At 34.3% G+C, this 27,695-nt stretch overlaps 1 protein-coding gene across 3 annotated transcripts; it reads right to left on the reverse strand.

The window, feature by feature from the left end:
- Positions 1-4,076: 4,076 nt before the first annotated feature.
- On the reverse strand, positions 4,077-9,718 carry LOC138941993 (uncharacterized). 3 transcript variants are annotated; one of them, XM_070312008.1, is made up of 8 exons: positions 9,514-9,718; positions 6,362-6,623; positions 6,061-6,287; positions 5,678-5,965; positions 5,509-5,559; positions 5,205-5,428; positions 4,957-5,119; positions 4,077-4,876 (listed from the first exon to the last, which is right to left on the reverse strand). In XM_070312008.1, exons 3-8 carry the CDS (start codon positions 6,275-6,277, stop codon positions 4,743-4,745), a joined length of 1,077 nt encoding a protein of 358 aa, XP_070168109.1. In that variant the 5' UTR covers positions 6,278-6,287; positions 6,362-6,623; positions 9,514-9,718; the 3' UTR covers positions 4,077-4,742. The 3 variants fall into 3 exon arrangements, with proteins under 3 accessions (XP_070168109.1, XP_070168108.1, XP_070168110.1); XM_070312007.1 differs by lacking the exon at positions 9,514-9,718 and having other exon boundaries at positions 6,362-7,961; XM_070312009.1 differs by lacking the exons at positions 6,362-6,623; positions 9,514-9,718 and having other exon boundaries at positions 5,678-5,956; positions 6,158-6,221.
- Between the last annotated feature and the right edge of the window lie 17,977 nt (positions 9,719-27,695).

Here is a 27,695-nt window from a genome sequence, read left to right on the forward strand (position 1 = left end):
CGAAATTGATGATATACGTTTTTCTACGCACAAAGCTGAGATCGTTATGTACGCAAGTTTTGTTCGTTCAAAACGTCTTAGTTACGTGTCAGTAAGTGGGTTTAGTCGAAAATACTTGTGCAACATCAAGGAAATTGAGAATAACCGCTTCACGGCGTACATTGTTAAAATCGATATGTACGCAAGTTTTGTTCGTTCGGAACGTCTTAGTTACGTGTCAGCAAGTGAGTTTAGTCGAAAATTCTTTTACAACGTTAACGAAATTGATGATATACGTTTTTCTACGCACAAAGCTGAGATCGCTATGTACGCGAGTTTTGTTCGTTCAAAACGTCTTAGTTACGTGTCAGTAAGTGAGATTTGTCTAAAATTCTTGTGCAACATCAAGGAAATTGAGAAGAACCGCTTCACAGCAAATATTGCTAAAATCGCTGTGTACGCAAGTTATATTCGTTCGGAACGTCTTAGTTACGTGTCAGTAAGTGAGTTTAGTCGAAAATTCTTGTGCAACATCAAGGAAATTGAGCATATACGTTTTTTTGCTCACAAAGCTGAGTTCGCTATGTACGCAGGTTTTGTTCGTTCGGAATGTCTCAGTTACGTGTCAGTAAGTGAGATAAGTCGAAAATTCTTGTGCAACATCAAGGAAATTGAGAAGAACCGCTTCACGGCATACATTGTTATAATCGCTATGTATGCAAGTTTTGTTCGTTCGGAACGTCTTAGTTACGTGTCAGTAAGTGGGTTTAGCCGAAAATACTTGTGCAACATCAAGGAAATTAATAAGAACCGCTTCACGGCAAACATAGTTATAATCGCTATGTACGCAAGTTTTGTTCGTTCGGAACGCCTTAGTTACGTGTCAGTAAGTGAGTTTAGTCGAAAATTCTTTTACAACGTTAACGAAATTGATGATATACGTTTTTCTACGCACAAAGCTGAGATCGCTATGTACGCGAGTTTTGTTCGTTCAAAACGTCTTAGTTACGTGTCAGTAAGTGAGATTTGTCTAAAATTCTTGTGCAACATCAAGGAAATTGAGAAGAACCGCTTCACAGCAAATATTGTTAAAATCGCTGTGTACGCAAGTTATATTCGTTCGGAACGTCTTAGTTACGTGTCAGTAAGTGAGTTTAGTCGAAAATTCTTGTGCAACATCAAGGAAATTGAGCATATACGTTTTTTTGCTCACAAAGCTGAGTTCGCTATGTACGCAGGTTTTGTTCGTTCGGAATGTCTTAGTTACGTGTCAGTAAGTGAGATAAGTCGAAAATTCTTGTGCAACATCAAGGAAATTGAGAAGAACCGCTTCACGGCATACATTGTTATAATCGCTATGTATGCAAGTTTTGTTCGTTCGGAACGTCTTAGTTACGTGTCAGTAAGTGGGTTTAGCCGAAAATACTTGTGCAACATCAAGGAAATTAAGAAGAACCGCTTCACGGCAAACATAGTTATAATCGCTATGTACGCAAGTTTTGTTCGTTCGGAACGCCTTAGTTACGTGTCAGTAAGTGAGTTTAGTCGAAAATTCTTTTACAACGTTAACGAAATTGATGATATACGTTTTTCTACGCACAAAGCTGAGATCGCTATGTACGCGAGTTTTGTTCGTTCAAAACGTCTTAGTTACGTGTCAGTAAGTGAGTTTAGTCGAAAATTCTTGTACAACGTTAACGAAATTGAGGATATACGTTTATCTGCGCACTAAGCTGAGATCGCTATGGACGCAAGTTTTGGTCTATCGGAACGCCTTAGTTACGTGTCAGTAAGTGAGATTTGTTTAAAATTCTTGTGCAACATCAAGGAAATTGAGAAGAACCGCTTCACGGCAAACACTGTTAAAATCGCTATGTTCGCAAGTTTTGTTCGTACGGAACGTCTTAGTTACGTGTCAGTAAGTGAGATTTGTCTAAAATTCTTGTGCAACATCAAGGAAAATGAGAAGAACCGCTTCACGGCATACATTGTTAAAATCGCTATGTACGCAAGTTTTGTTCGTTCGGAACGTCTTAGTTACGTGTCAGTAAGTGAGTTTAGTCGAAAATTCTTGTACAACGTAAAAAGAAATTGAGGACATACGTTTTTCTGCGCACAAAGTTGAGATCGCTATGTACGCAAGTTTTGGTCGTTCGGAACGTCTTAGTTACGTGTCAGTAAGTGAGTTTATCCGAAATTTCTTGTACAACGTTAACGAAATTGAGGATATACGTTTATCTACGTACAAAGCTGAGATCGCTATGTACGCAAGTTTGGTCGTTCGGAACGCCTTAGTTCCCAATAAACACTGTTTTGTAACTTTTACAGAACATTTACAAAACAGCTGTTCGCTGTTGTGGTAACCGTTATGTCCACGATTAAGTAACGTTTAGATGGAAATGTCAGCAACATTATTCTTGTATATCAAACATAATAGATACATGAAATTAAAATGTAATAGATACATAAAATTTATATATGAAATTACATAACTATAACAGAACATAGTAAACACTGTTCTGTAACATTTACATAACATTGACAGAACAGATATGGTAACCATTATGTCAACTTTTAAAACGTAATAGATACATAAAATTTATATATATAAATTACGTAACTGTAACAGAACATAGTAAACACTGTTCTGTAACATTGAGAGAACAGATATGGTAACGATTATGTCAACTTTTAAATGATGTTTAGATGAAAATATCAGCAACATTATGCCTGTATATAATACGTAATAGATACATAAAATTTAGATATAAAATTACGTCATTATAATAGAATTTAGTACACACTGTTCTGTAATATTTATATATTATTTACAGAACACATATTATCTGTTCTAGTAACCATTATGTAATTTACAGGTAACATTTAGATCAAAATGTCACGTATTATATACAACAACACTATGCTGTATATAATATGTAACAAAAAGATAATAACAAATAACAAATATCTAAAATTTAGACATGAAATTAAGTAACTATAATAGAATAGTCTTTTTTCAGTCTAATCATTGATAAATATATATATTAATAATACATATATATTTATCAATGATTAAAATGAAGAAACTATTCTGCTATAGTTGAATATACAGCGCAAAATTATTGATTGGATAAAATTACTAATGGTTGTTTTTTTATTAAAATTAAGAGAATTAACTTATATTATTTATGTTTAGAAAATCGTGTATATATAAAGATATGGATATATATAACAATAAAAACTTGATTTCTTGAACAACTCTTTATTTCCACATATGCTAAATTGTTAAATAAATGAATCTTGTAACAAATTTATGAATAAATCTTTTAACAAATATTATTAATATTTATAAAATTAATTTTTGTTTCAAATTACAATTATAATGATAATTTAAATTATATTACATAATTTTAGATATTTTTTTTAAGAGAAAACTTTAAATATACTAATAGCTAATAATAATTTCAAACTTAAATAACAAATTGCACTTATATTGTATTAATTAATATACTTTGCAAACAATTAGAATCACAAAATTAAAAAGAATCAAATTCACGTATTTTTGCAAAAAAAATGTCATATGGTCGTAGAACTGTTTAAAAAAAGCATTTTAAAGAGAAAATGTTAAGTTTTATTACAATTAATAGAATTGATGAAAAAATTGTTTTCTACGTACTCGCCTATTAAAGTTGAAGTTTTTTTCTACAATTACAAAGCTCATTTTAAAGTAGCACCACTTGTAATAAAATCTGTATAAGAAAAATCGTTAGAAAAATCTCCGTTAGAGCATTGGAAAGTTATGTTTTCTAGCTTTAAAATCTGTTTTAAATATCATTCTGTGATAATTTTTTCGAAAAGTATATCAATTTGAATTTCATCCTTTCTACGCCTTTTTACGCCGAAGTACAATAATTTCCTAATTTTGTTGCAAAATATAGTACACTAATAACAATTAATAATATTATAAATTAATTAAATTTAGAAATATTATAAATTATAAATTTATTATAATAGTAATTAATATGATAAATTTAAACTTCACGGTACACTCGAGTATTCGCGATATTATTTTTTGTTTTAACGCTATACATCAATAAGAAATGAGTTTTTTAGGCTTTTCCCCACATGAAAACTATAATTTTTACATCCATAAACTTTTCATAAACACACTTGTCAAAATCTTTGAGATTCATGTATGATTCGTTAATTATAACACATTTGTTAATAATATAAGTGTGTACCGTTAGAATAAATCTAATTTAAACAAAAATGGAAACGCAATTCGATTTTCATTTGAAAGAAAAACAATAAAGCAATTATACTTTTTGTAATTAAAAAGATTGTTAGATAAACTATTAAATGTATCAACATAATGCATACTTTAATTCTACTAATTCTCCTAAAAGAAGTATTTAACTCAAATAATGACGTTGAGAACTCAAAATGAAAAGAGTGCAGACTATGATTTTAGATTTTAGAACATAAAAATTTAAAAACTTAAGTATTTAACACTAAATCTACCGACAACTTATTTATACCAAATGCAGAAATTTTTAAACTTTGATAACGTTTTGACCGATTGTTTAACCAGTCGTGGTAGGTTTAGTGTTAAAATCATTTAATATAAAAAAAACATTAGTTAAAAAAAATATTTCTTATGTTAATTAAGACTCTAGGCCAATAAAAAAAAGATCATAAGCCGAAAGCTCATAGACTAATAAGAAAAAAGATTATAATGAAAAAATAATAAGCTTTTGAGACATTTAAATAACTTGCGGATTTGCTTCTTCAGACTCTTTTTGTTGTCTGCTAAGCCTTTGACCACCTTGGCGAAACCATTCTTTCGTGATGTCTTCAAACTCTTTGTTTGTGAATTGATGTTGAGTCAAAATTGTTGCTGAATTATTAAAAAAATTTTACATTAAATTAAATTGCATATTTTATAAATTTATTTATAAATATAAAAATATATTTTACCTTGTATTCCCGTCAATATAGACTTTAAACTACTTATTTTAAAATGATTACGTAGTCCTTTCCAGGATGATACCTTGGCAACTTCATTAGAAAATAAAGTTCGATATATACGAATTAAATTTTCTTTAGCGGACCCTCCGCCTATGCGAGATATATACAGCATCTTTAGAAATAAAACATACCAATAATATAATTTACATTATTCTATTTAAATAAAATTTGCATTTAAATAACTTAATTAAACTTACAAATTTGTTGTACTCATCTGCATTTTCTGATAAATTCTTTTCAAAAGCTATTATTTCATTTATACTCTTAAACGGAAAAGATTTTTGTATATTTGATGTATCCCTGGCAGAGTCTTTAGACTTATGTTGGTTATGTTGTGTTTCTATGTTTTTTAAACGAATATCTATAGTTTGTATGTCTAATGAAATTGTAGTTATAGCTGTACATATTTTTTCAAAATTATCTAAAAAATTAATAATATTGAGTAAACAATGCCATAAAGAGATATTAATAAAATTATACGATAAAAAGTAAATACAAAACCTTCCATTTTATCTGACATTTCTGACACTAACGTATATACATCCTGCATATCTAGAAATATTAAAAAAGTATTAGATTACTCATAATAAACAATAACTATAATTTAAAAAAAAACCGTTTTATTATAGAGATAATAAAAATGGAATAAAAGAATTAAAATAAAAATTACTTTTGTGAGGTACTATAGTTCCATCAAGAATTTCCATATCAATATTATTAATAATTGTTGAATCCAAAATATTTGAGATTGATTGAATATTTTTGGCTGATTGTGAGACATTGTGGATTGATGGTGGATTTGGTATAATTGAACGTGAGTCATCAGAATCAGATTCAGATTCATTATCATAAACTGTATTTAGTGACCGTTTTGTGCATGACTTCTTTATTTGATTTGTATTATTTTCATCGCTTGAAGAATAATTCGTTGCTCTTTGTCTAGCCTCATCTAATGAATCTTGATTAGGACAAAACCGTAATTTACAAATTACATTATTTTTTTAAAATATTAAAAAAATAATTACATAAATTCTGAAGTAAAATATAAATTACCATAATATCCATGAAATTTGATAGGATAAAGTGTCCATTTAGGATTATTAGTAACAGGTGGAGTTTGTTTCACAATAAACATGTTTATATTTTTTACCGATGGCCACCAGCATTCTGTTAAATTGGAAGAAAGCCATAAAGATGGAACTTCTGATACGATCTCTTCTTCATTATTCCCATCGCTTGGAAAAGTTACGACAGCGAAATTTTTTACCATTATTAATAATCTGTAAAAAAGTAAAACTTGTTAATTAATTTAATATTGTTTTCAATTATATATTCTATCAATATGAGTACTCGCCATAAACATATATCTTGTTGGTGCAGTAAAGGCAAGATCACAGCTTCTTCGTCACATAAAGGCAGTTTTACACATTTTAATTTAATATCAGACAATGGAATAGTAATTAACTCATACTGTGACTCGTTAATTTTTTTAATTCCGATATTTAAAGAGTTGCATGGAATGCGAAAAAATGATTTAATATTTAAATACTTTTTGCCAATAATGTAAATCTGTTTATTTTTAAAATAAATTGTCGTAAGTGAAATCGTTGTACCATCTAACAAAAGACAACAATTATCAGCAGTTCTTGTACTTAGATAGAAACCTTTACATTGAACTGATTTTATTATCTTTTTGCCATTTATAATACGTACTTTTGGTATTGGATAATTCTTTTCTACATTTGTTATATTAAAATTATCTTCTTCTTTACAACGATTGACTAATTGTTCTAATGGCCGACTCGAAGATCTAATTCTTGATTTAATTTTTTGCATGTAATTTTCGAACTTAAACGCACTAAATTTATCTAACACTCCCCATAATTTTACATAATAACACAAATGAATTAAATTATGAACGTTATATGATAAATATTGACGACCATATAATGTGCAATAATTTTCAACAAAATACAATAATAAACTGTGTGCATAATCAAGCAGTTGTACGCAATATTCTTTGCTACATAAAATTCGAATTGCTATGCTCAGACTCAAAAAATGAACATATTTATCACGTGATAATTTTTTAAAAAAGATTATTGGCCCAGTATATAATAATAATTGTCTTAATTCGGTGGCTTTAAAGCGATCAACCTCATCTAATTTCCTTGGCTTTCTAGCAAATTCCTTAGGTAGGAATAATGACATAGATAATAAAGAAGTTGAAGCAAGAGTTATCTGAGTTGCAACCATACGAACATTATGTTTACCTTTAATCCAAAACTGCAACAATTTTTTCATTACTCCTAATAGTACGAGATGCATGTAGTCTAAAGGAAATTGAGTAACCATTCCAATGTTTAAATCTTCAAGATTTGAAGTGATTTTATGGTGTTCTTCTTGTTTTCTTAATTTAAAAGATTCATCTGATCTTAACATTGCATTAATTTCTGGGTACGTTACTCGATTTTCTATGTAATCTCCCTCTTGAATACAATTACCGCATCCAAAATACGCATTATGTCCTTTAGTTCCCTTGATAAACGATTTTGCAGGAGCATCGCAGATAAATACGTTCAATTTCACAGTTATTTTTTTGCCGTATTCTACAATGCCAGTTCGGAAAATTTCTAAACAATCATCCTTAAAATATTTCAAAAAAGTATTGCAACATTTTGGCTTTTCAAAACCATGATAAACACCAATTATAAACGGTTCGGTGTAAATATCTGCAACTATACTACCTAAAATAGGCCAAAATTGACTCCCAGAAGATTTTGTTAAAGGAAGACCATCTATATTCACATTAATATTTATCTGAGATGGTAAATTATTTCGACAATAATGCTTACGAATAGATTTTTTCAAACTATCATCTAAACCTGCATGATAATATTTTCCTGGTGTCATTTCAATAATGTCTACTTGTTTGGGCGTTTGAAATAGAGTTCGAGCATCAATCGGAATATTATGGCCGTATTTTACTAGAATTTTCAGTAAACTACTAATAGCAGAATGACTGACACGATTTTCAATAGCCCATAATCGGATGTCGTTAATAAGTTCTGTTTTACAAAATTCTGTTTTAGAAAATTTATCACTTGAAATACTTAACTGAAGACTATTTTTATCAATACTAATTTCCGAATGTTCAGAAACTAAATCATGATTATTTTCTGTACACTTATGAGTGTTCATTACATTGGAATAATCGATATCAATTTCTTTTAGTACATTTTGCTGCTGAGGTAATTGTTCGATGTTACCTGGCCCATTCGATAAACTTACGATATTATTTTGAATTTCCAAATTTGAATTAATAGTCATTTGGCAGATATTACGAAATTTTTTTAAGAAAATACGTCGCCGCTGCCTTGGCGTTAAAGAATTAATGTCTAGTCTTAATTTTGATTTGGACATAATATAATTTTATAAAGCAATAGGAAATAGATGAATTGCGATTATGTATACGAATATAGGTTTGGGTTTGCCTGATATTATTGTTTATATTATATTTTCCTTTTTCACTGAAACAATATATAGGAAGCTTATATGGAGAATTAAAAATATTTTGACAAATAAAAAATGTTTTAAGACATTTGCAGTTTTTTATCGAAACAAACTAATTCAATAATTAAAATATAATTTATGTAATATTTTAAGGACGCTAATAGAAAATTTCAGAAAAAATGCAATCTATGTTTCTTAAATAGTATTTCATTTATATATGAAAAATTTGATTTCTCACAATTATGGTGAAACAACCTACATAATTTTTTAATGTCTTTTAACGGAAATATTTTTGTAATGTATTTTAGTGTTGTAATTAATTAAACACGAATAATTTTTTTTGTTACGTTGCATGTTATTATAAACTATAAATTATAAATTAAAGTAATTATATAAGCATATTGCACGCATAATATTTACAATTTTTTAAGACCTATAACTTCATTATGTAATGACTTGTAATAATTAATGCTATCATGTTTAAATATTTTATACTTGAATAAAAATCAGTTTACATCAAATTAATTCACGATCAAATACCAAATTGAAAAATTAAGACTCATGCATAGAAAATATTTATTAATTATAAGATTCTATTTCATTTGCAAAAAATTATTATGAAAACAGTCAATAATAAACTTTCAAAATATATGAAGTATTCGAAAAAATATATCTACAGTTTTTTCTAATGCAGATATCTTGTTCAACAATATAAAAGCTATATTTCATAATTGATATCATTTATCATTGGAATTACCATTACGATCATTATAAAAAAATTATAAACCGGAATTTAGTATGCCGCAATGCAATAAAAAATAAAAAATCTATAATTAAGAAATGATGTAACTTTACACTCGAAATATTCAAGCTTCTGATTCAAAAAGTAGTGCAAATAAGAGATTTCTTGTTTTTCTCATTATATGACCGTGCAACAAATATTGTAAAAAAAACATGGGAAAAATAATGTTGCATAAAATAAATCGTACTTACTATAAAAATGCCAAAATATAAAAATAATGAGGCACAACTAGGTGTATCTTTCGCCGGCACGAGGTCCTTTGTCCTTTGTTAGGCGCACGTGGTTTTCAGTTTTCACGTGGTACGCGATGTATCTTTTGTTCACTGCACAAGAGGAATTCAATCTTTAGCATAGCTTTTTTACCACAAGACAACAATTATCATTTGTTGGCATTAATTATTAAGTTAATATTTATTTCATACTTACTAATATCTCGATACTGTTCACACTTTCAACACAATTTTTTCACACGCACAACTACTGTTTTCGTAGATTTGGCCATATTGAAAAGTAAAGCCTAGCGCGCAGAAGCTTGGGATGCTTTGTACGATGATTGCGCACTAGAGCTGCGTTCGGAAACATTACCCGTGTGCACACGAGCGACGTTCTATCTTTGTTTAACTTTTGGTACATAACAAAGATAGAACGACACTCGTGTGCACACGAGTGATGTTTCCGAACGCAGCCTTGCACGCATAGACATAGTATATCTAGACCGAGCGTTTGCCTTTATTTAAGGAGTGGGGGTAAAGATACACGTAGAAAAGGACATACTCTGTTCCGTGCTCCTTGCGTTCTCTCTCGCTCGCAAGTAGCAGCGACTATGTCTATGCTTGCACGTATACTTAATACGACTAACAATAAGCCAATCACAGACTTACCCCCTAGGGCATGTTCACATAACTTACACAGATGCATAATGTAGAGAAAAATTTACTAATTATGCGTCTTGCACAAAGAACATAAGTAAAAAATTTCAGTAAACGTATATTTACTTAATAATTACATAATATTCTATATGTTATAAATGAACAAAACAAAACTATGACGTATCAGTTATGTCAATAACGTAATGAATCTATAATTGTTACATAGAAATGTTATGTCATTTTGTCGTTACTCTATTATGTAACATTTATGCAATTTGGTGAACATAAATGTGTATACTCTAAAAGTTTCGTGAATGCCACGTAATTTTAACGACATAATTGACACGTTATGTTAAATATACATAACATTTATGTATTTTGGTGAATGTAAATGTGTATACTCTAAAAGTTTCATACATGTTACGTAACTCTAATGATATAATTGAAATGTTATGTTAAATACGTAACAATTATGTATTTTGATAAATGTAAATGTGTATACTATAAAAATTTCATAAATGTTACATAACAGAAAAATAGTATACATATATCATTCAAAAAAAGATATCTGGTGCATATTTAAAAAATTTTTTTTTAATATATAATTTTATTTTCCACATTTATAACTCTATATTAAGAAAATATGTTTCAAATACGTTTTTCTCAATGATATTATATGCATTTATCATCTTTTCAGAACACTCAAAAATGTCAACAATGGTATATATTTTTTTATGTGTAATACGATATGGAAATTTTGTTATTACTAGACATTACAAGTGTGCGCTTTGCGTGCGCCACACGCATTTATCGTGTGCGTGTGTGTCTGTGTATTACATATATGTGTGTGTGTGTGTGTGTGTGTGTGTATACATATATTATAATTTAACAACTAAGCTTCGGATAAAATTTTGATAAAGGAAAAATCGTCTTAGAATTAATTCAAGAATACGACATTTTAAGAACTAAAAGTTGTTTTGAATCACCCTGTATACACACCAAAAAAAATCAAATGTGGTACATACACAATAAATGTATATGGTGTGCACGGAGCACGCGTTTGTGATGTTGTAGTTCTTCTCTAAAAAAGGCATGATTGATATATTGTTACCGTTTTTAAATTATAAATAAATATATCGCAACTTTCCTCTCTCAAAATCTTTCATTTTCTTGTTTCTGCATAATTCTCTTCCTTTTACGAATTCTTTTTACAAGGTTTTAACAAAAATGTATACATTGACATCAATAAAATAATGTTAATGTTACATGTTTAACATAACGATACACTTATGTCGTTAGAGTTATGTAGCATTTATGAAGTTTTTAGAGTGTACACATTTACATTCACCAAAATACATAATTGGTACGTATTTAACATAACGTTTCAATTATGTCATTAGAGTTACGTAGCATTTATAAAACTTTTAGAGTATACACATTTACATTTCACCAAAATACATAAATGTTACGTATTTATTATAACGTTACAATTACGTCGTTAGAGTTACGTAGCATTTACGAAACTTTTAGAGTATGCACATTTACGTTCACAAAAATACATAAATGTTACGTATTTATTATAACGTTACAATTACGTCGTTAGAGTTACGTAGCATTTACGAAACTTTTAGAGTATGCACATTAACGTTCACAAAACTGTATAAATGTTACGTATTTATTATAACGTTACATTTACGTCGTTAGAGTTACGTAGCATTTACGAAACTTTTAGAGTATGCACATTAACGTTCACAAAACTGTAAAAATGTTACATAACAAAGTAACGACAAAATTACATAACAATTCTATGCAACAATTATAGATTTATTATGTTATTGATATAACTGATACGTTATAGTTTCATTTTAATGATCTGTAATATATACATATAGAATATTATATAATTGTTACGGAAATGAGCCCTGCGTGTTTACTGGGTTACGTGTCAGTAAGTGATATTTGTTTAAAATTCTTGGGCAACATCAAGGAAATTGAAAAGAACCGCTTCACGGCATACACTGTTGAAATCGCTATGTACGCAAGTTTGGTCGTTCGGAACGCCTTAGTTACGTGTCAGTAAGTGATATTTGTTTAAAATTCTTGGGCAACATCAAGGAAATTGAGAAGAACCGCTTCACGGCAAACATGGTTAAAATCCCTATGTACGCAAGTTTTGTTCGTTCGGAACGTCTTAGTTACGTGTCAGTAAGTGAGTTTAGTCGAAAATTCTTGTGCCACATCAAGGAAATTGAGAAAAACCGCTTCACGGCAAACATTGTTAAAAACGCTATGTACGCAAGTTTTGTTCGTTAGGAACGTTTTAGTTACGTGTCAGCAAGTGAGTTTAGTCGAAAATTCTTGTACAACGTTAACGAAATTGATGATATACGTTTTTCTACGCACAAAACTGAGATCGTTATGTACGCAAGTTTTGTTCGTTCAAAACGTCTTAGTTACGTGTCAGTAAGTGAGATTTGCCTAAAATTCTTGTGCAACATCAAGGAAATTGAGAAGAACCGCTTCACGGCATACATTGTTAAGATCGCTATGTACGCAAGTTTTATTCGTTCGGAACGTCTTAGTTACGTGTCAGTAAGTGAGAATCGTCTAAAATTCTTGTGCAACATCAAGGAAATTGAGAAGAACCGCTTCACGGCATACATTTTTAAAATCGCTATGTACGCAAGTTTTGTTCGTTCGGAACGTCTTAGTTACGTGTCAGTAAGTGAGTTTCGTCGAAAATTCTTGTGCAACATCAAGAAAATTGAGAATAATCGCTTCTCTGCTTACGTTGTTAAATCCGCCATGTACGCATGTTTTGTTCGTTCGGAACGTCTTAGTTACGTGTCAGTAAGTGGGTTTAGTCGAAAATACTTGTTCAACATCAAGGAAATTAAGAAGAACCGCTTCACGGCAAACATTGTTAAAATCGCTATGTACGCAAATTTTGTTCGTTCGGAACGTCTAAGTTACGTGTCAGTAAGTGGGTTTAGTCGAAAATACTTGTGCAACATCAAGGAAATTAGGAAGAACCGCTTCACGGCAAACATTGTTAAAATCGCTATGTACGCAAGATTTGTTCGTTCGGAACGTCTTAGTTATGTGTCAGCAAGTGAGTTTAGTCGACAATTCTTGTACAACATTAACGAAATTGATGATATACGTTTTTCTATGCACAAAGCTGAGATCGTTATGTACGCAAGTTTTGTTCGTTCAAAACGTCTTATTTACGTGTCAGTAAGTGAGATTTGCCTAAAATTCTTGTGCAACATCAAGGAAATTGAGAAGAACCGTTTCACGGCATACATTGTTAAAATCGCTATGTACGCAAGTTTTGTTCGTTCGGAACGTCTTAGTTACGTGTCAGTAAGTGAGTTTAGTCGAAAATTTTTGTGCAACATCATGGAAATTGAGAAGAACCGCTTCTCGGCATACATTGTTAAAATCGCTATGTACGCAAGTTTTGTTGGTTCGGAACGTCTTAGTTACGTGTCAGCAAGTGAGTTTAGTCGAAAATTCTTGTACAACGTTAACGAAATTGATGATATACGTTTTTCTACGCACAAAGCTGAGATCGTTATGTACGCAAGTTTTGTTCGTTCAAAACGTCTTTGTTACGTGTCAGTAAGTGAGATTTGCCTAAAATTCTTGTGCAACATCAAGGAAATTGAGAAGAACCGCTTCACGGCATACATTGTTAAAATCGCTATGTACGCAAGTTTTATTCGTTCGGAACGTCTTAGTTACGTGTCAGTAAGTGAGAATCGCCTAAAATTCTTGTGCAACATCAAGGGAATTGAGAAGAACCGCTTCACGGCAAACATGGTTAAAATCCCTATGTACGCAAGTTTTGTTCGTTCGGAACGTCTTAGTTACGTGTCAGTAAGTGAGTTTAGTCGAAAATTCTTGTGCAACATCAAGGAAATTGAGAAAAACCGCTTCACGGCAAACATTGTTAAAAACGCTATGTACGCAAGTTTTGTTCGTTCGGAACGTTTTAGTTACGTGTCAGCAAGTGAGTTTAGTCGAAAATTCTTGTACAACGTTAACGAAATTGATGATATACGTTTTTCTACGCACAAAACTGAGATCGTTATGTACGCAAATTTTGTTCGTTCAAAACGTCTTAGTTACGTGTCAGTAAGTGAGATTTGCCTAAAATTCTTGTGCAACATCAAGGAAATTGAGAAGAACCGCTTCACGGCATACATTGTTAAGATCGCTATGTACGCAAGTTTTATTCGTTCGGAACGTCTTAGTTACGTGTCAGTAAGTGAGAATCGTCTAAAATTCTTGTGCAACATCAAGGAAATTGAGAAGAACCGCTTCACGGCATACATTGTTAAATCCGCCATGTACGCAAGTTTTATTCGTTCGGAACGTCTTAGTTACGTGTCAGTAAGTGAGAATCGTCTAAAATTCTTGTGCAACATCAAGGAAATTCAGAAGAACCGCTTCACGGCATACATTGTTAAGATCGCTATGTACGCAAGTTTTGTTCGTTCAAAACGTCTTAGTTACGTGTCAGTAAGTGAGAATCGTCTAAAATTCTTGTGCAACATCAAGGAAATTGAGAAGAACCGCTTCACGGCATACATTGTTAAAATCGCTATGTACGCAAGTTTTGTTCGTTCGGAACGTCTTAGTTACGTGTCAGCAAGTGAGTTTAGTAGAAAATTCTTGTACAATGTTAACGAAATTGATGATATACGTTTTTCTACGCACAAAGCTGAGATCGTTATGTACGCAAGTTTTGTTCGTTCAAAACGTCTTAGTTACGTGTTAGTAAGTGAGATTTGCCTAAAATTCTTGTGCAACATCAAGGAAATTGAGAAGAACCGCTTCACAGCAAACATTGTTAAAATCGCTGTGTACGCAAGTTTTATTCGTTCGGAACGTCTTAGTTACGTGTCAGTATGTGAGAATCGTCTAAAATTCTTGTGCAACATCAAGGAAATTGAGAAGAACCGCTTCACGGCAAACATGGTTAAAATCCCTATGTACGCAAGTTTTGTTCGTTCGGAACGTCTTAGTTTCGTGTCAGTAAGTGAGTTTAGTCTAAAATTCTTGTGCAACATCAAGGAATTTGAGAAGAACCGCTTCACGGCATACATTGTTAAAATCGCTATGTACGCAAGTTTTGTTCGTTCGGAACGTCTTAGTTACGTGTCAGCAAGTGAGTTTAGTCAATAATTCTTGTACAACGTTAACGAAATTGATGATATACGTTTTTCTACGCACAAAGCTGAGATCGTTATGTACGCAAGTTTTGTTCGTTCAAAACGTCTTAGTTACGTGTCAGTAAGTGGGTTTAGTCGAAAATACTTGTGCAACATCAAGGAAATTGAGAATAACCGCTTCACGGCATACATTGTTAAAATCGATATGTACGCAAGTTTTGTTCGTTCGGAACGTCTTAGTTACGTGTCAGCAAGTGAGTTTAGTCGAAAATTCTTTTACAACGTTAACGAAATTGATGATATACGTTTTTCTACGCACAAAGCTGAGATCGCTATGTACGCGAGTTTTGTTCGTTCAAAACGTCTTAGTTACGTGTCAGTAAGTGAGATTTGTCTAAAATTCTTGTGCAACATCAAGGAAATTGAGAAGAACCGCTTCACAGCAAATATTGTTAAAATCGCTGTGTACGCAAGTTATATTCGTTCGGAACGTCTTAGTTACGTGTCAGTAAGTGAGTTTAGTCGAAAATTCTTGTGCAACATCAAGGAAATTGAGCATATACGTTTTTTTGCTCACAAAGCTGAGTTCGCTATGTACGCAGGTTTTGTTCATTCGGAATGTCTTAGTTACGTGTCAGTAAGTGAGATAAGTCGAAAATTCTTGTGCAACATCAAGGAAATTGAGAAGAACCGCTTCACGGCATACATTGTTATAATCGCTATGTATGCAAGTTTTGTTCGTTCGGAACGTCTTAGTTACGTGTCAGTAAGTGGGTTTAGCCGAAAATACTTGTGCAACATCAAGGAAATTAATAAGAACCGCTTCACGGCAAACATAGTTATAATCGCTATGTACGCAAGTTTTGTTCGTTCGGAACGCCTTAGTTACGTGTCAGTAAGTGAGTTTAGTCGAAAATTCTTTTACAACGTTAACGAAATTGATGATATACGTTTTTCTACGCACAAAGCTGAGATCGCTATGTACGCGAGTTTTGTTCGTTCAAAACGTCTTAGTTACGTGTCAGTAAGTGAGATTTGTCTAAAATTCTTGTGCAACATCAAGGAAATTGAGAAGAACCGCTTCACAGCAAATATTGTTAAAATCGCTGTGTACGCAAGTTATATTCGTTCGGAACGTCTTAGTTACGTGTCAGTAAGTGAGTTTAGTCGAAAATTCTTGTGCAACATCAAGGAAATTGAGCATATACGTTTTTTTGCTCACAAAGCTGAGTTCGCTATGTACGCAGGTTTTGTTCGTTCGGAATGTCTTAGTTACGTGTCAGTAAGTGAGATAAGTCGAAAATTCTTGTGCAACATCAAGGAAATTGAGAAGAACCGCTTCACGGCATACATTGTTATAATCGCTATGTATGCAGGTTTTGTTCGTTCGGAACGTCTTAGTTACGTGTCAGTAAGTGGGTTTAGCCGAAAATACTTGTGCAACATCAAGGAAATTAAGAAGAACCGCTTCACGGCAAACATAGTTATAATCGCTATGTACGCAAGTTTTGTTCGTTCGGAACGCCTTAGTTACGTGTCAGTAAGTGAGTTTAGTCGAAAATTCTTGTGCAACATCAAGGAAATTGAGAAGAACCGCTTCTCGGCCTATTTTGTTAAAATCGGCATGTACGCAAGTTTTGATCGTTCGTAACGTCTTAGTTACGTGTCAGTAAGTGAGATTTGTTTAAAATTCTTTTGCAACATCAAGGAAATTGAGAAGAACCGCTTCACGGCATACACTGTTAAAATCGCTATGTACGCAAGTTTTCTTCGTGCGGAAAGTCTTAGTTACGTGTCAGTAAGTGAGATTTGTCTAAAATTCTTGTGCAACATCAAGGAAATTGAGAAGAACCGCTTCACGGCATACACTGTTAAAATCGCTATGTACGCAAGTTTTTTTCGTACGGAACGTCTTAGTTACGTGTCAGTAAGTGAGATTTGTTTAAAATTCTTTTGCAACATCAAGGAAATTGAGAAGAACCGCTTCACGGCATACACTGTTAAAATCGCTATGTACGCAAGTTTTGTTCGTTCGTAACGTCTTAGTTACGTGTCAGTAAGTGAGATTTGTTTAAAATTCTTTTGCAACATCAAGGAAATTGAGAAGAACCGCTTCACGGCATACACTGTTAAAATCGCTATGTACGCAAGTTTTGTTCGTCCGGAACGTCTTAGTTACGTGTCAGTAAGTGAGTTTAGTCGAAAATTCTTGTACAACGTTAACGAAATTGAGGATATACGTTTATCTGCGCACAAAGCTGAGATAGATATGTACGCAAGTTTTGTTCGTTCGGAACGTCTTAGTTACGTGTCAGTAAGTGAGATTTGTTTAAAATTCTTGTGCAACATCAAGGAAATTGAGAAGAACCGCTTCACGGCAAACACTGTTAAAATCGCTATGTTCGCAAGTTTTGTTCGTACGGAACGTCTTAGTTACGTGTCAGTAAGTGAGATTTGTCTAAAATTCTTGTGCAACATCAAGGAAAATGAGAAGAACCGCTTCACGGCATACATTGTTAAAATCGCTATGTACGCAAGTTTTGTTCGTTCGGAACGTCTTAGTTACGTGTCAGTAAGTGAGTTTAGTCGAAAATTCTTGTACAACGTTAAAGAAATTGAGGACATACGTTTTTCTGCGCACAAAGTTGAGATCGCTATGTACGCAAGTTTTGGTCGTTCGGAACGTCTTAGTTACGTGTCAGTAAGTGAGTTTATCCGAAATTTCTTGTACAACGTTAACGAAATTGAGGATATACGTTTATCTACGTACAAAGCTGAGATCGCTATGTACGCAAGTTTGGTCGTTCGGAACGCCTTAGTTACGTGTCAGTAAGTGATATTTGTTTAAAATTCTTGGGCAACATCAAGGAAATTGAAAAGAACCGCTTCACGGCATACACTTTTGAAATCGCTATGTACGCAAGTTTGGTCGTTCGGAACGCCTTAGTTACGTGTCAGTAAGTGATATTTGTTTAAAATTCTTGGGCAACATCAAGGAAATTGAGAAGAACCGCTTCACGGCATACACTGTTGAAATCGCTATGTACGCAAGTTTTGGTCGGTCGGAACGTCTTAGTTACGTGTCAGTAAGTGAGTTTAGTCGAAAATTTTTGTACAACGTTAAAGAAATTGAGGATATACGTTTTTCTGCGCACAAAGCTAAAATCGCTATATACGCAAGTTTTGGTCGTTCGGAACGTCTTAGTTACGTGTCAGTAAGTGAGTTTAGTCGAAAATTCTTGTACAACGTTAACGAAATTGAGGATATACGTTTATCTGCGCACAAAGCTGATATCGATATGTACGAAGTTTTGGTCGTTCGGAACGCCTTAGTTACGTGTCAGTAAGTGAGATTTGTCTAAAATTCTTGTGCAACATCAAGGAAATTGAAAAGAACCGCTTCACGGCATACATTGTTAAAATCGCTATGTACACAAGTTTTGTTCGTTCGGAAAGTCTTAGTTACGTGTCAGTAAGTGAGTTTAGTCGAAAATTCTTGTACAACGTTAACGAAATTGAGGATATACGTTTATCTGCGCACAAAGCTGAGATCGCAATGTACGCAAGTTTTGGTCGTTCGTAACGTCTTAGTTACGTGTCAGTAAGAGAGATTTGTTTAAAATTCTTGTGCGACATCAAGGAAATTGAGAAGAACCGCTTCACGGCATACACTGTTAAAATCGCTATGTACGCAAGTTTTGTTCGTACGGAACGTCTTAGTTACGTGTCACTAAGTGAGATTTGTTTAAAATTCTTGTGCAACATCAAGGAAATTGAGAAGAAACGCCTCTCGGCATACACTGTTAAAATCGCTATGTACGCAAGTTTTATTCGTACGGAACGTCTTAGTTACGTGTCAGTAAGTGAGATTTGTTTAAAATTCTTTTGCAACATCAAGGAAATTGAGAAGAACCGCTTCACGGCATACATTGTTAAAATCGATATGTACGCAAGTTTTGTTCGTTCGGAACGTCTTAGTTACGTGTCAGCAAGTGAGTTTAGTCGAAAATTCTTTTACAACGTTAACGAAATTGATGATATACGTTTTTCTACGCACAAAGCTGAGATCGCTATGTACGCGAGTTTTGTTCGTTCAAAACGTCTTAGTTACGTGTCAGTAAGTGAGATTTGTCTAAAATTCTTGTGCAACATCAAGGAAATTGAGAAGAACCGCTTCACAGCAAATATTGTTAAAATCGCTGTGTACGCAAGTTATATTCGTTCGGAACGTCTTAGTTACGTGTCAGTAAGTGAGTTTAGTCGAAAATTCTTGTGCAACATCAAGGAAATTGAGCATATACGTTTTTTTGCTCACAAAGCTGAGTTCGCTATGTACGTAGGTTTTGTTCATTCGGAATGTCTTAGTTACGTGTCAGTAAGTGAGATAAGTCGAAAATTCTTGTGCAACATCAAGGAAATTGAGAAGAACCGCTTCACGGCATACATTGTTATAATCGCTATGTATGCAAGTTTTGTTCGTTCGGAACGTCTTAGTTACGTGTCAGTAAGTGGGTTTAGCCGAAAATACTTGTGCAACATCAAGGAAATTAATAAGAACCGCTTCACGGCAAACATAGTTATAATCGCTATGTACGCAAGTTTTGTTCGTTCGGAACGCCTTAGTTACGTGTCAGTAAGTGAGTTTAGTCGAAAATTCTTTTACAACGTTAACGAAATTGATGATATACGTTTTTCTACGCACAAAGCTGAGATCGCTATGTACGCGAGTTTTGTTCGTTCAAAACGTCTTAGTTACGTGTCAGTAAGTGAGATTTGTCTAAAATTCTTGTGCAACATCAAGGAAATTGAGAAGAACCGCTTCACAGCAAATATTGTTAAAATCGCTGTGTACGCAAGTTATATTCGTTCGGAACGTCTTAGTTACGTGTCAGTAAGTGAGTTTAGTCGAAAATTCTTGTGCAACATCAAGGAAATTGAGCATATACGTTTTTTTGCTCACAAAGCTGAGTTCGCTATGTACGCAGGTTTTGTTCGTTCGGAATGTCTTAGTTACGTGTCAGTAAGTGAGATAAGTCGAAAATTCTTGTGCAACATCAAGGAAATTGAGAAGAACCGCTTCACGGCATACATTGTTATAATCGCTATGTATGCAGGTTTTGTTCGTTCGGAACGTCTTAGTTACGTGTCAGTAAGTGGGTTTAGCCGAAAATACTTGTGCAACATCAAGGAAATTAAGAAGAACCGCTTCACGGCAAACATAGTTATAATCGCTATGTACGCAAGTTTTGTTCGTTCGGAACGCCTTAGTTACGTGTCAGTAAGTGAGTTTAGTCGAAAATTCTTGTGCAACATCAAGGAAATTGAGAAGAACCGCTTCTCGGCCTATTTTGTTAAAATCGGCATGTACGCAAGTTTTGATCGTTCGTAACGTCTTAGTTACGTGTCAGTAAGTGAGATTTGTTTAAAATTCTTTTGCAACATCAAGGAAATTGAGAAGAACCGCTTCACGGCATACACTGTTAAAATCGCTATGTACGCAAGTTTTCTTCGTGCGGAAAGTCTTAGTTACGTGTCAGTAAGTGAGATTTGTCTAAAATTCTTGTGCAACATCAAGGAAATTGAGAAGAACCGCTTCACGGCATACACTGTTAAAATCGCTATGTACGCAAGTTTTTTTCGTACGGAACGTCTTAGTTACGTGTCAGTAAGTGAGATTTGTTTAAAATTCTTTTGCAACATCAAGGAAATTGAGAAGAACCGCTTCACGGCATACACTGTTAAAATCGCTATGTACGCAAGTTTTGTTCGTTCGTAACGTCTTAGTTACGTGTCAGTAAGTGAGATTTGTTTAAAATTCTTTTGCAACATCAAGGAAATTGAGAAGAACCGCTTCACGGCATACACTGTTAAAATCGCTATGTACGCAAGTTTTGTTCGTCCGGAACGTCTTAGTTACGTGTCAGTAAGTGAGTTTAGTCGAAAATTCTTGTACAACGTTAACGAAATTGAGGATATACGTTTATCTGCGCACAAAGCTGAGATAGATATGTACGCAAGTTTTGTTCGTTCGGAACGTCTTAGTTACGTGTCAGTAAGTGAGATTTGTTTAAAATTCTTGTGCAACATCAAGGAAATTGAGAAGAACCGCTTCACGGCAAACACTGTTAAAATCGCTATGTTCGCAAGTTTTGTTCGTACGGAACGTCTTAGTTACGTGTCAGTAAGTGAGATTTGTCTAAAATTCTTGTGCAACATCAAGGAAAATGAGAAGAACCGCTTCACGGCATACATTGTTAAAATCGCTATGTACGCAAGTTTTGTTCGTTCGGAACGTCTTAGTTACGTGTCAGTAAGTGAGTTTAGTCGAAAATTCTTGTACAACGTTAAAGAAATTGAGGACATACGTTTTTCTGCGCACAAAGTTGAGATCGCTATGTACGCAAGTTTTGGTCGTTCGGAACGTCTTAGTTACGTGTCAGTAAGTGAGTTTATCCGAAATTTCTTGTACAACGTTAACGAAATTGAGGATATACGTTTATCTACGTACAAAGCTGAGATCGCTATGTACGCAAGTTTGGTCGTTCGGAACGCCTTAGTTACGTGTCAGTAAGTGATATTTGTTTAAAATTCTTGGGCAACATCAAGGAAATTGAAAAGAACCGCTTCACGGCATACACTGTTGAAATCGCTATGTACGCAAGTTTGGTCGTTCGGAACGCCTTAGTTACGTGTCAGTAAGTGATATTTGTTTAAAATTCTTGGGCAACATCAAGGAAATTGAGAAGAACCGCTTCACGGCATACACTGTTGAAATCGCTATGTACGCAAGTTTTGGTCGGTCGGAACGTCTTAGTTACGTGTCAGTAAGTGAGTTTAGTCGAAAATTTTTGTACAACGTTAAAGAAATTGAGGATATACGTTTTTCTGCGCACAAAGCTAAAATCGCTATATACGCAAGTTTTGGTCGTTCGGAACGTCTTAGTTACGTGTCAGTAAGTGAGTTTAGTCGAAAATTCTTGTACAACGTTAACGAAATTGAGGATATACGTTTATCTGCGCACAAAGCTGATATCGATATGTACGAAGTTTTGGTCGTTCGGAACGCCTTAGTTACGTGTCAGTAAGTGAGATTTGTCTAAAATTCTTGTGCAACATCAAGGAAATTGAAAAGAACCGCTTCACGGCATACATTGTTAAAATCGCTATGTACACAAGTTTTGTTCGTTCGGAAAGTCTTAGTTACGTGTCAGTAAGTGAGTTTAGTCGAAAATTCTTGTACAACGTTAACGAAATTGAGGATATACGTTTATCTGCGCACAAAGCTGAGATCGCAATGTACGCAAGTTTTGGTCGTTCGTAACGTCTTAGTTACGTGTCAGTAAGAGAGATTTGTTTAAAATTCTTGTGCGACATCAAGGAAATTGAGAAGAACCGCTTCACGGCATACACTGTTAAAATCGCTATGTACGCAAGTTTTGTTCGTACGGAACGTCTTAGTTACGTGTCACTAAGTGAGATTTGTTTAAAATTCTTGTGCAACATCAAGGAAATTGAGAAGAAACGCCTCTCGGCATACACTGTTAAAATCGCTATGTACGCAAGTTTTATTCGTTCGGAACGTCTTAGTTACGTGTCAGTAAGTGAGTTTAGTCGAAATTTCTTGTACAACATTAAGGAAATCGAGGATATATGTTTTTCAGTGCACAAAGCTGAGATCGCTATGTACGCAAGTTTTGTTCGTTCGGAACGTCTTAGTTACGTGTCAGTAAGTGAGATTTGTCTAAAATTCTTGTGCAACATCAAGGAAATTGAGGATATACGTTTATCTGCGCACAATGCTGAGATCGCTATGTACGCAAGTTTTGGTCGTTCGTAACGTCTTAGTTACGTGTCACTAAGTGAGATTTGTTTAAAATTCTTGTGCAACATCAAGGAAATTGAGAAGAATCGCCTCACGGCATACACTGTTAAAATCGCTATGTACGCAAGTTTTATTCGTTCGGAACGTCTTAGTTACGTCTCAGTAAGTGAGTTTAGTCGAAATTTCTTGTACAACATTAAGGAAATCGAGGATATATGTTTTTCAGTGCACAAAGCTGAGATCGTTATGTACGCAAGTTTTGTTCGTTCGGAACGTCTTAGTTACGTGTCAGTAAGTGAGATTTGTTTAAAATTCTTGTGCAACATTAAGGAAATTGAGAAGAACAGCTTCACGGCATACATTGTTAAAATCGCTATGTACGCAAGTTTTGTCCGTTCGGAACGTCTTAGTTACGTGTCAGTAAGTGAGTTTAGTCGAAATTTCTTGTACAACATTAAGGAAATCGAGGATATATGTTTTTCAGTGCACAAAGCTGAGATCGCTATGTACGCAAGTTTTGTTCGTTCGGAACGTCTTAGTTACGTGTCAGTAAGTGAGATTTGTTTAAAATTCTTGTGCAACATTAAGGAAATTGAGAAGAACCGCTTCACGGCATACATTGTTAAAATCGCTATGAATGCAAGTTTTGTTCGTTCGGAACGTCTTAGTTACGTGTCAGTAAGTGAGTTTAGTCGAAAATTCTTGTACAACGTTAAAGAAATTGAGGATATATGTTTTTCTGCATACAAAGTTGAGATCGCTATGTACGCAAGTTTTGGTCGTTCGGAACGTCTTAGTTACGTGTCAGTAAGTGAGTTTAGCCGAAATTTCTTGTACAACGTTAACGAAATTGAGGATATACGTTTATCTACGCACAAAGCTGAGATCGCTATGTACGCAAGTTTTGGTCGTTCGGAACGCCTTAGTTACGCATCAGTAAGTGATATTTGTTTAAAATTCTTGTGCAACATCAAGGAAATTGAGAAGAACCGCTTCACGGCATACACTGTTAAAATCGCTATGTACGCAAGTTTTGTTCGTACGGAACGTCTAAGTTACATGTCAGTAAGTGAGTTTAGTCGAAAATTCTTGTACAACGTTAAAGAAATTGAGGATATACGTTTTCTGCGCACAAAGCTGAAATCGCTATATACGCAAGTTTTGGTCGTTCAAAACGTCTTAGTTACGTGTCAGTAAGTGAGTTTAGTCGAAAATTCTTGTACAACGTTAACGAAATTGAGGATATACGTTTATCTGCGCACAAAGCTGAGATCGCTATGTACGCAAGTTTTGGTCGGTCGGAACGTCTTAGTTACGTGTCAGTAAGTGAGTTTAGTCGAAAATTCTTCTACAACGTTAAAGAAATTGAGGATATACGTTTTTCTGCGCACAAAGCTGAAATCGCTATATACGCAAGTTTTGGTCGTTCGGAACGTCTTAGTTACGTGTCAGTAAGTGAGTTTAGTCGAAAATTCTTGTACAACGTTAACGAAATTGAGGATATACGTTTATCTGCGCACAAAGCTGAGATCGCTATGTACGCAAGTTTTGGTCGGTCGGAACGTCTTAGTTACGTGTCAGTAAGTGAGTTTAGTCGAAAATTTTTGTACAACATTAAAGAAATTGAGGATATACGTTTTTCTGCGCACAAAGCTAAAATCGCTATATACGCAAGTTTTGGTCGTTCGGAACGTCTTAGTTACGTGTCAGTAAGTGAGTTTAGTCGAAAATTCTTGTACAACGTTAACGAAATTGAGGATATACGTTTATCTGCGCACAAAGCTGATATCGATATGTACGAAGTTTTGGTCGTTCGGAACGCCTTAGTTACGTGTCAGTAAGTGAGATTTGTCTAAAATTCTTGTGCAACATCAAGGAAATTGAAAAGAACCGCTTCACGGCATACATTGTTAAAATCGCTATGTACACAAGTTTTGTTCGTTCGGAAAGTCTTAGTTACGTGTCAGTAAGTGAGTTTAGTCGAAAATTCTTGTACAACGTTAACGAAATTGAGGATATACGTTTATCTGCGCACAAAGCTGAGATCGCAATGTACGCAAGTTTTGGTCGTTCGTAACGTCTTAGTTACGTGTCAGTAAGAGAGATTTGTTTAAAATTCTTGTGCGACATCAAGGAAATTGAGAAGAACCGCTTCACGGCATACACTGTTAAAATCGCTATGTACGCAAGTTTTGTTCGTACGGAACGTCTTAGTTACGTGTCACTAAGTGAGATTTGTTTAAAATTCTTGTGCAACATCAAGGAAATTGAGAAGAAACGCCTCTCGGCATACACTGTTAAAATCGCTATGTACGCAAGTTTTATTCGTTCGGAACGTCTTAGTTACGTGTCAGTAAGTGAGTTTAGTCGAAATTTCTTGTACAACATTAAGGAAATCGAGGATATATGTTTTTCAGTGCACAAAGCTGAGATCGCTATGTACGCAAGTTTTGTTCGTTCGGAACGTCTTAGTTACGTGTCAGTAAGTGAGATTTGTTTAAAATTCTTGTGCAACATTAAGGAAATTGAGAAGAACAGCTTCACGGCATACATTGTTAAAATCGCTATGTACGCAAGTTTTGTTCGTTCGGAACGTCTTAGTTACGTGTCAGTAAGTGAGTTTAGTCGAAAATTCTTGTACAACGTTAAAGAAATTGAGGATATACGTTTTTCTGCGCACAAAGTTGAGATCGCTACGTACGCAAGTTTTGGTTGTTCGGAACGTCTTAGTTACGTGTCAGTAAGTGAGTTTAGCCGAAATTTCTTGTACAACGTTAACGAAATTGAGGATATACGTTTATCTACGCACAAAGCTGAGATCGCTATGTACGCAAGTTTGGTCGTTCGGAACGCCTTAGTTACGTGTCAGTAAGTGATATTTGTTTAAAATTCTTGTGCAACATCAAGGAAATTGAGAAGAACCGCTTCACGGCATACACTATTAAAATCGCTATGTACGCAAGTTTTGTTCGTACGGAACGTCTAAGTTACATGTCAGTAAGTGAGTTTAGTCGAAAATTCTTGTACAACGTTAAAGAAATTGAGGATATACGTTTTCTGCGCACAAAGCTGAAATCGCTATATACGCAAGTTTTGGTCGTTCGGAACGTCTTAGTTACGTGTCAGTAAGTGAGTTTAGCCGAAAATTCTTGTACAACGTTAACGAAATTGAGGATATACGTTTATCTGCGCACAAAGCTGAGATCGCTATGTACGCAAGTTTTGGTCGGTCGGAACGTCTTAGTTACGTGTCAGTATTTGAGTTTAGTCGAAAATTCTTGTACAACGTTAACGAAATTGAGGATATACGTTTATCTGCGCACAAAGCTGAGATCGCTATGTACGCAAGTTTTGGTCGTTCGGAACGCCTTAGTTACGTGTCAGTAAGTGAGATTTGTCTAAAATTCTTGTGCGACATCAAGGAAATTGAGAAGAACCGCTTCACGGCATACACTGTTAAAATCGCTATGTACGCAAGTTTTGTTCGTACGGAACGTCTAAGTTACGTGTCACTAAGTGAGATTTGTTTAAAATTCTTGTGCAACATCAAGGAAATTGAGAAGAACCGCCTCACGGCATACACTGTTAAAATCGCTATGTACGCAAGTTTTATTCGTTCGGAACGTCTTAGTTACGTGTCAGTAAGAGAGATTTGTTTAAAATTCTTGTGCGACATCAAGGAAATTGAGAAGAACCGCTTCACGGCATACACTGTTAAAATCGCTATGTACGCAAGTTTTGTTCGTACGGAACGTCTTAGTTACGTGTCACTAAGTGAGATTTGTTTAAAATTCTTGTGCAACATCAAGGAAATTGAGAAGAAACGCCTCTCGGCATACACTGTTAAAATCGCTATGTACGCAAGTTTTATTCGTTCGGAACGTCTTAGTTACGTGTCAGTAAGTGAGTTTAGTCGAAATTTCTTGTACAACATTAAGGAAATCGAGGATATATGTTTTTCAGTGCACAAAGCTGAGATCGCTATGTACGCAAGTTTTGTTCTTTCGGAACGTCTAAGTTACGTGTCAGTAAGTGAGTTTAGTCGAAAATTCTTGTACAACGTTAACGAAATTGAGGATATACGTTTATCTGCGCACAAAGCTGAGATCGCTATGTACGCAAGTTTTGGTCGTTCGGAACGTCTTAGTTACGTGTCAGTAAGTGAGATTTTTTATAATTCTTGTGCAACATCAAGGAAATTGAGAAGAACCGCTCCACGGCATACATTGTTAAAATCGCTATGTACGCAAGCTTTGTTCGTTCGGAACGTCTTAGTTACGTGTCAGTAAGTGAGTTTAGTCGAAAATTCTTGTACAACGTTAACGAAATTGAGGATATACGTTTATCTGCGCACAAAGCTGAGATCGCTATGTACGCAAGTTTTGGTCGTTCGTAACGTCTTAGTTACGTGTCAGTAAGTGAGATTTGTTTATAATTCTTGTGCAACATCAAGGAAATTGAGAAGAACCGCTTCACGGCATACATTGTTAAAATCGCTATGT

Source organism: Polyergus mexicanus, unplaced genomic scaffold, assembly GCF_030449975.1.
Source record: "Polyergus mexicanus isolate NDT 795.1 unplaced genomic scaffold, iyPolMexi1.0 SCAF_21, whole genome shotgun sequence".
Lineage (NCBI taxonomy): Eukaryota > Metazoa > Arthropoda > Insecta > Hymenoptera > Formicidae > Polyergus > Polyergus mexicanus.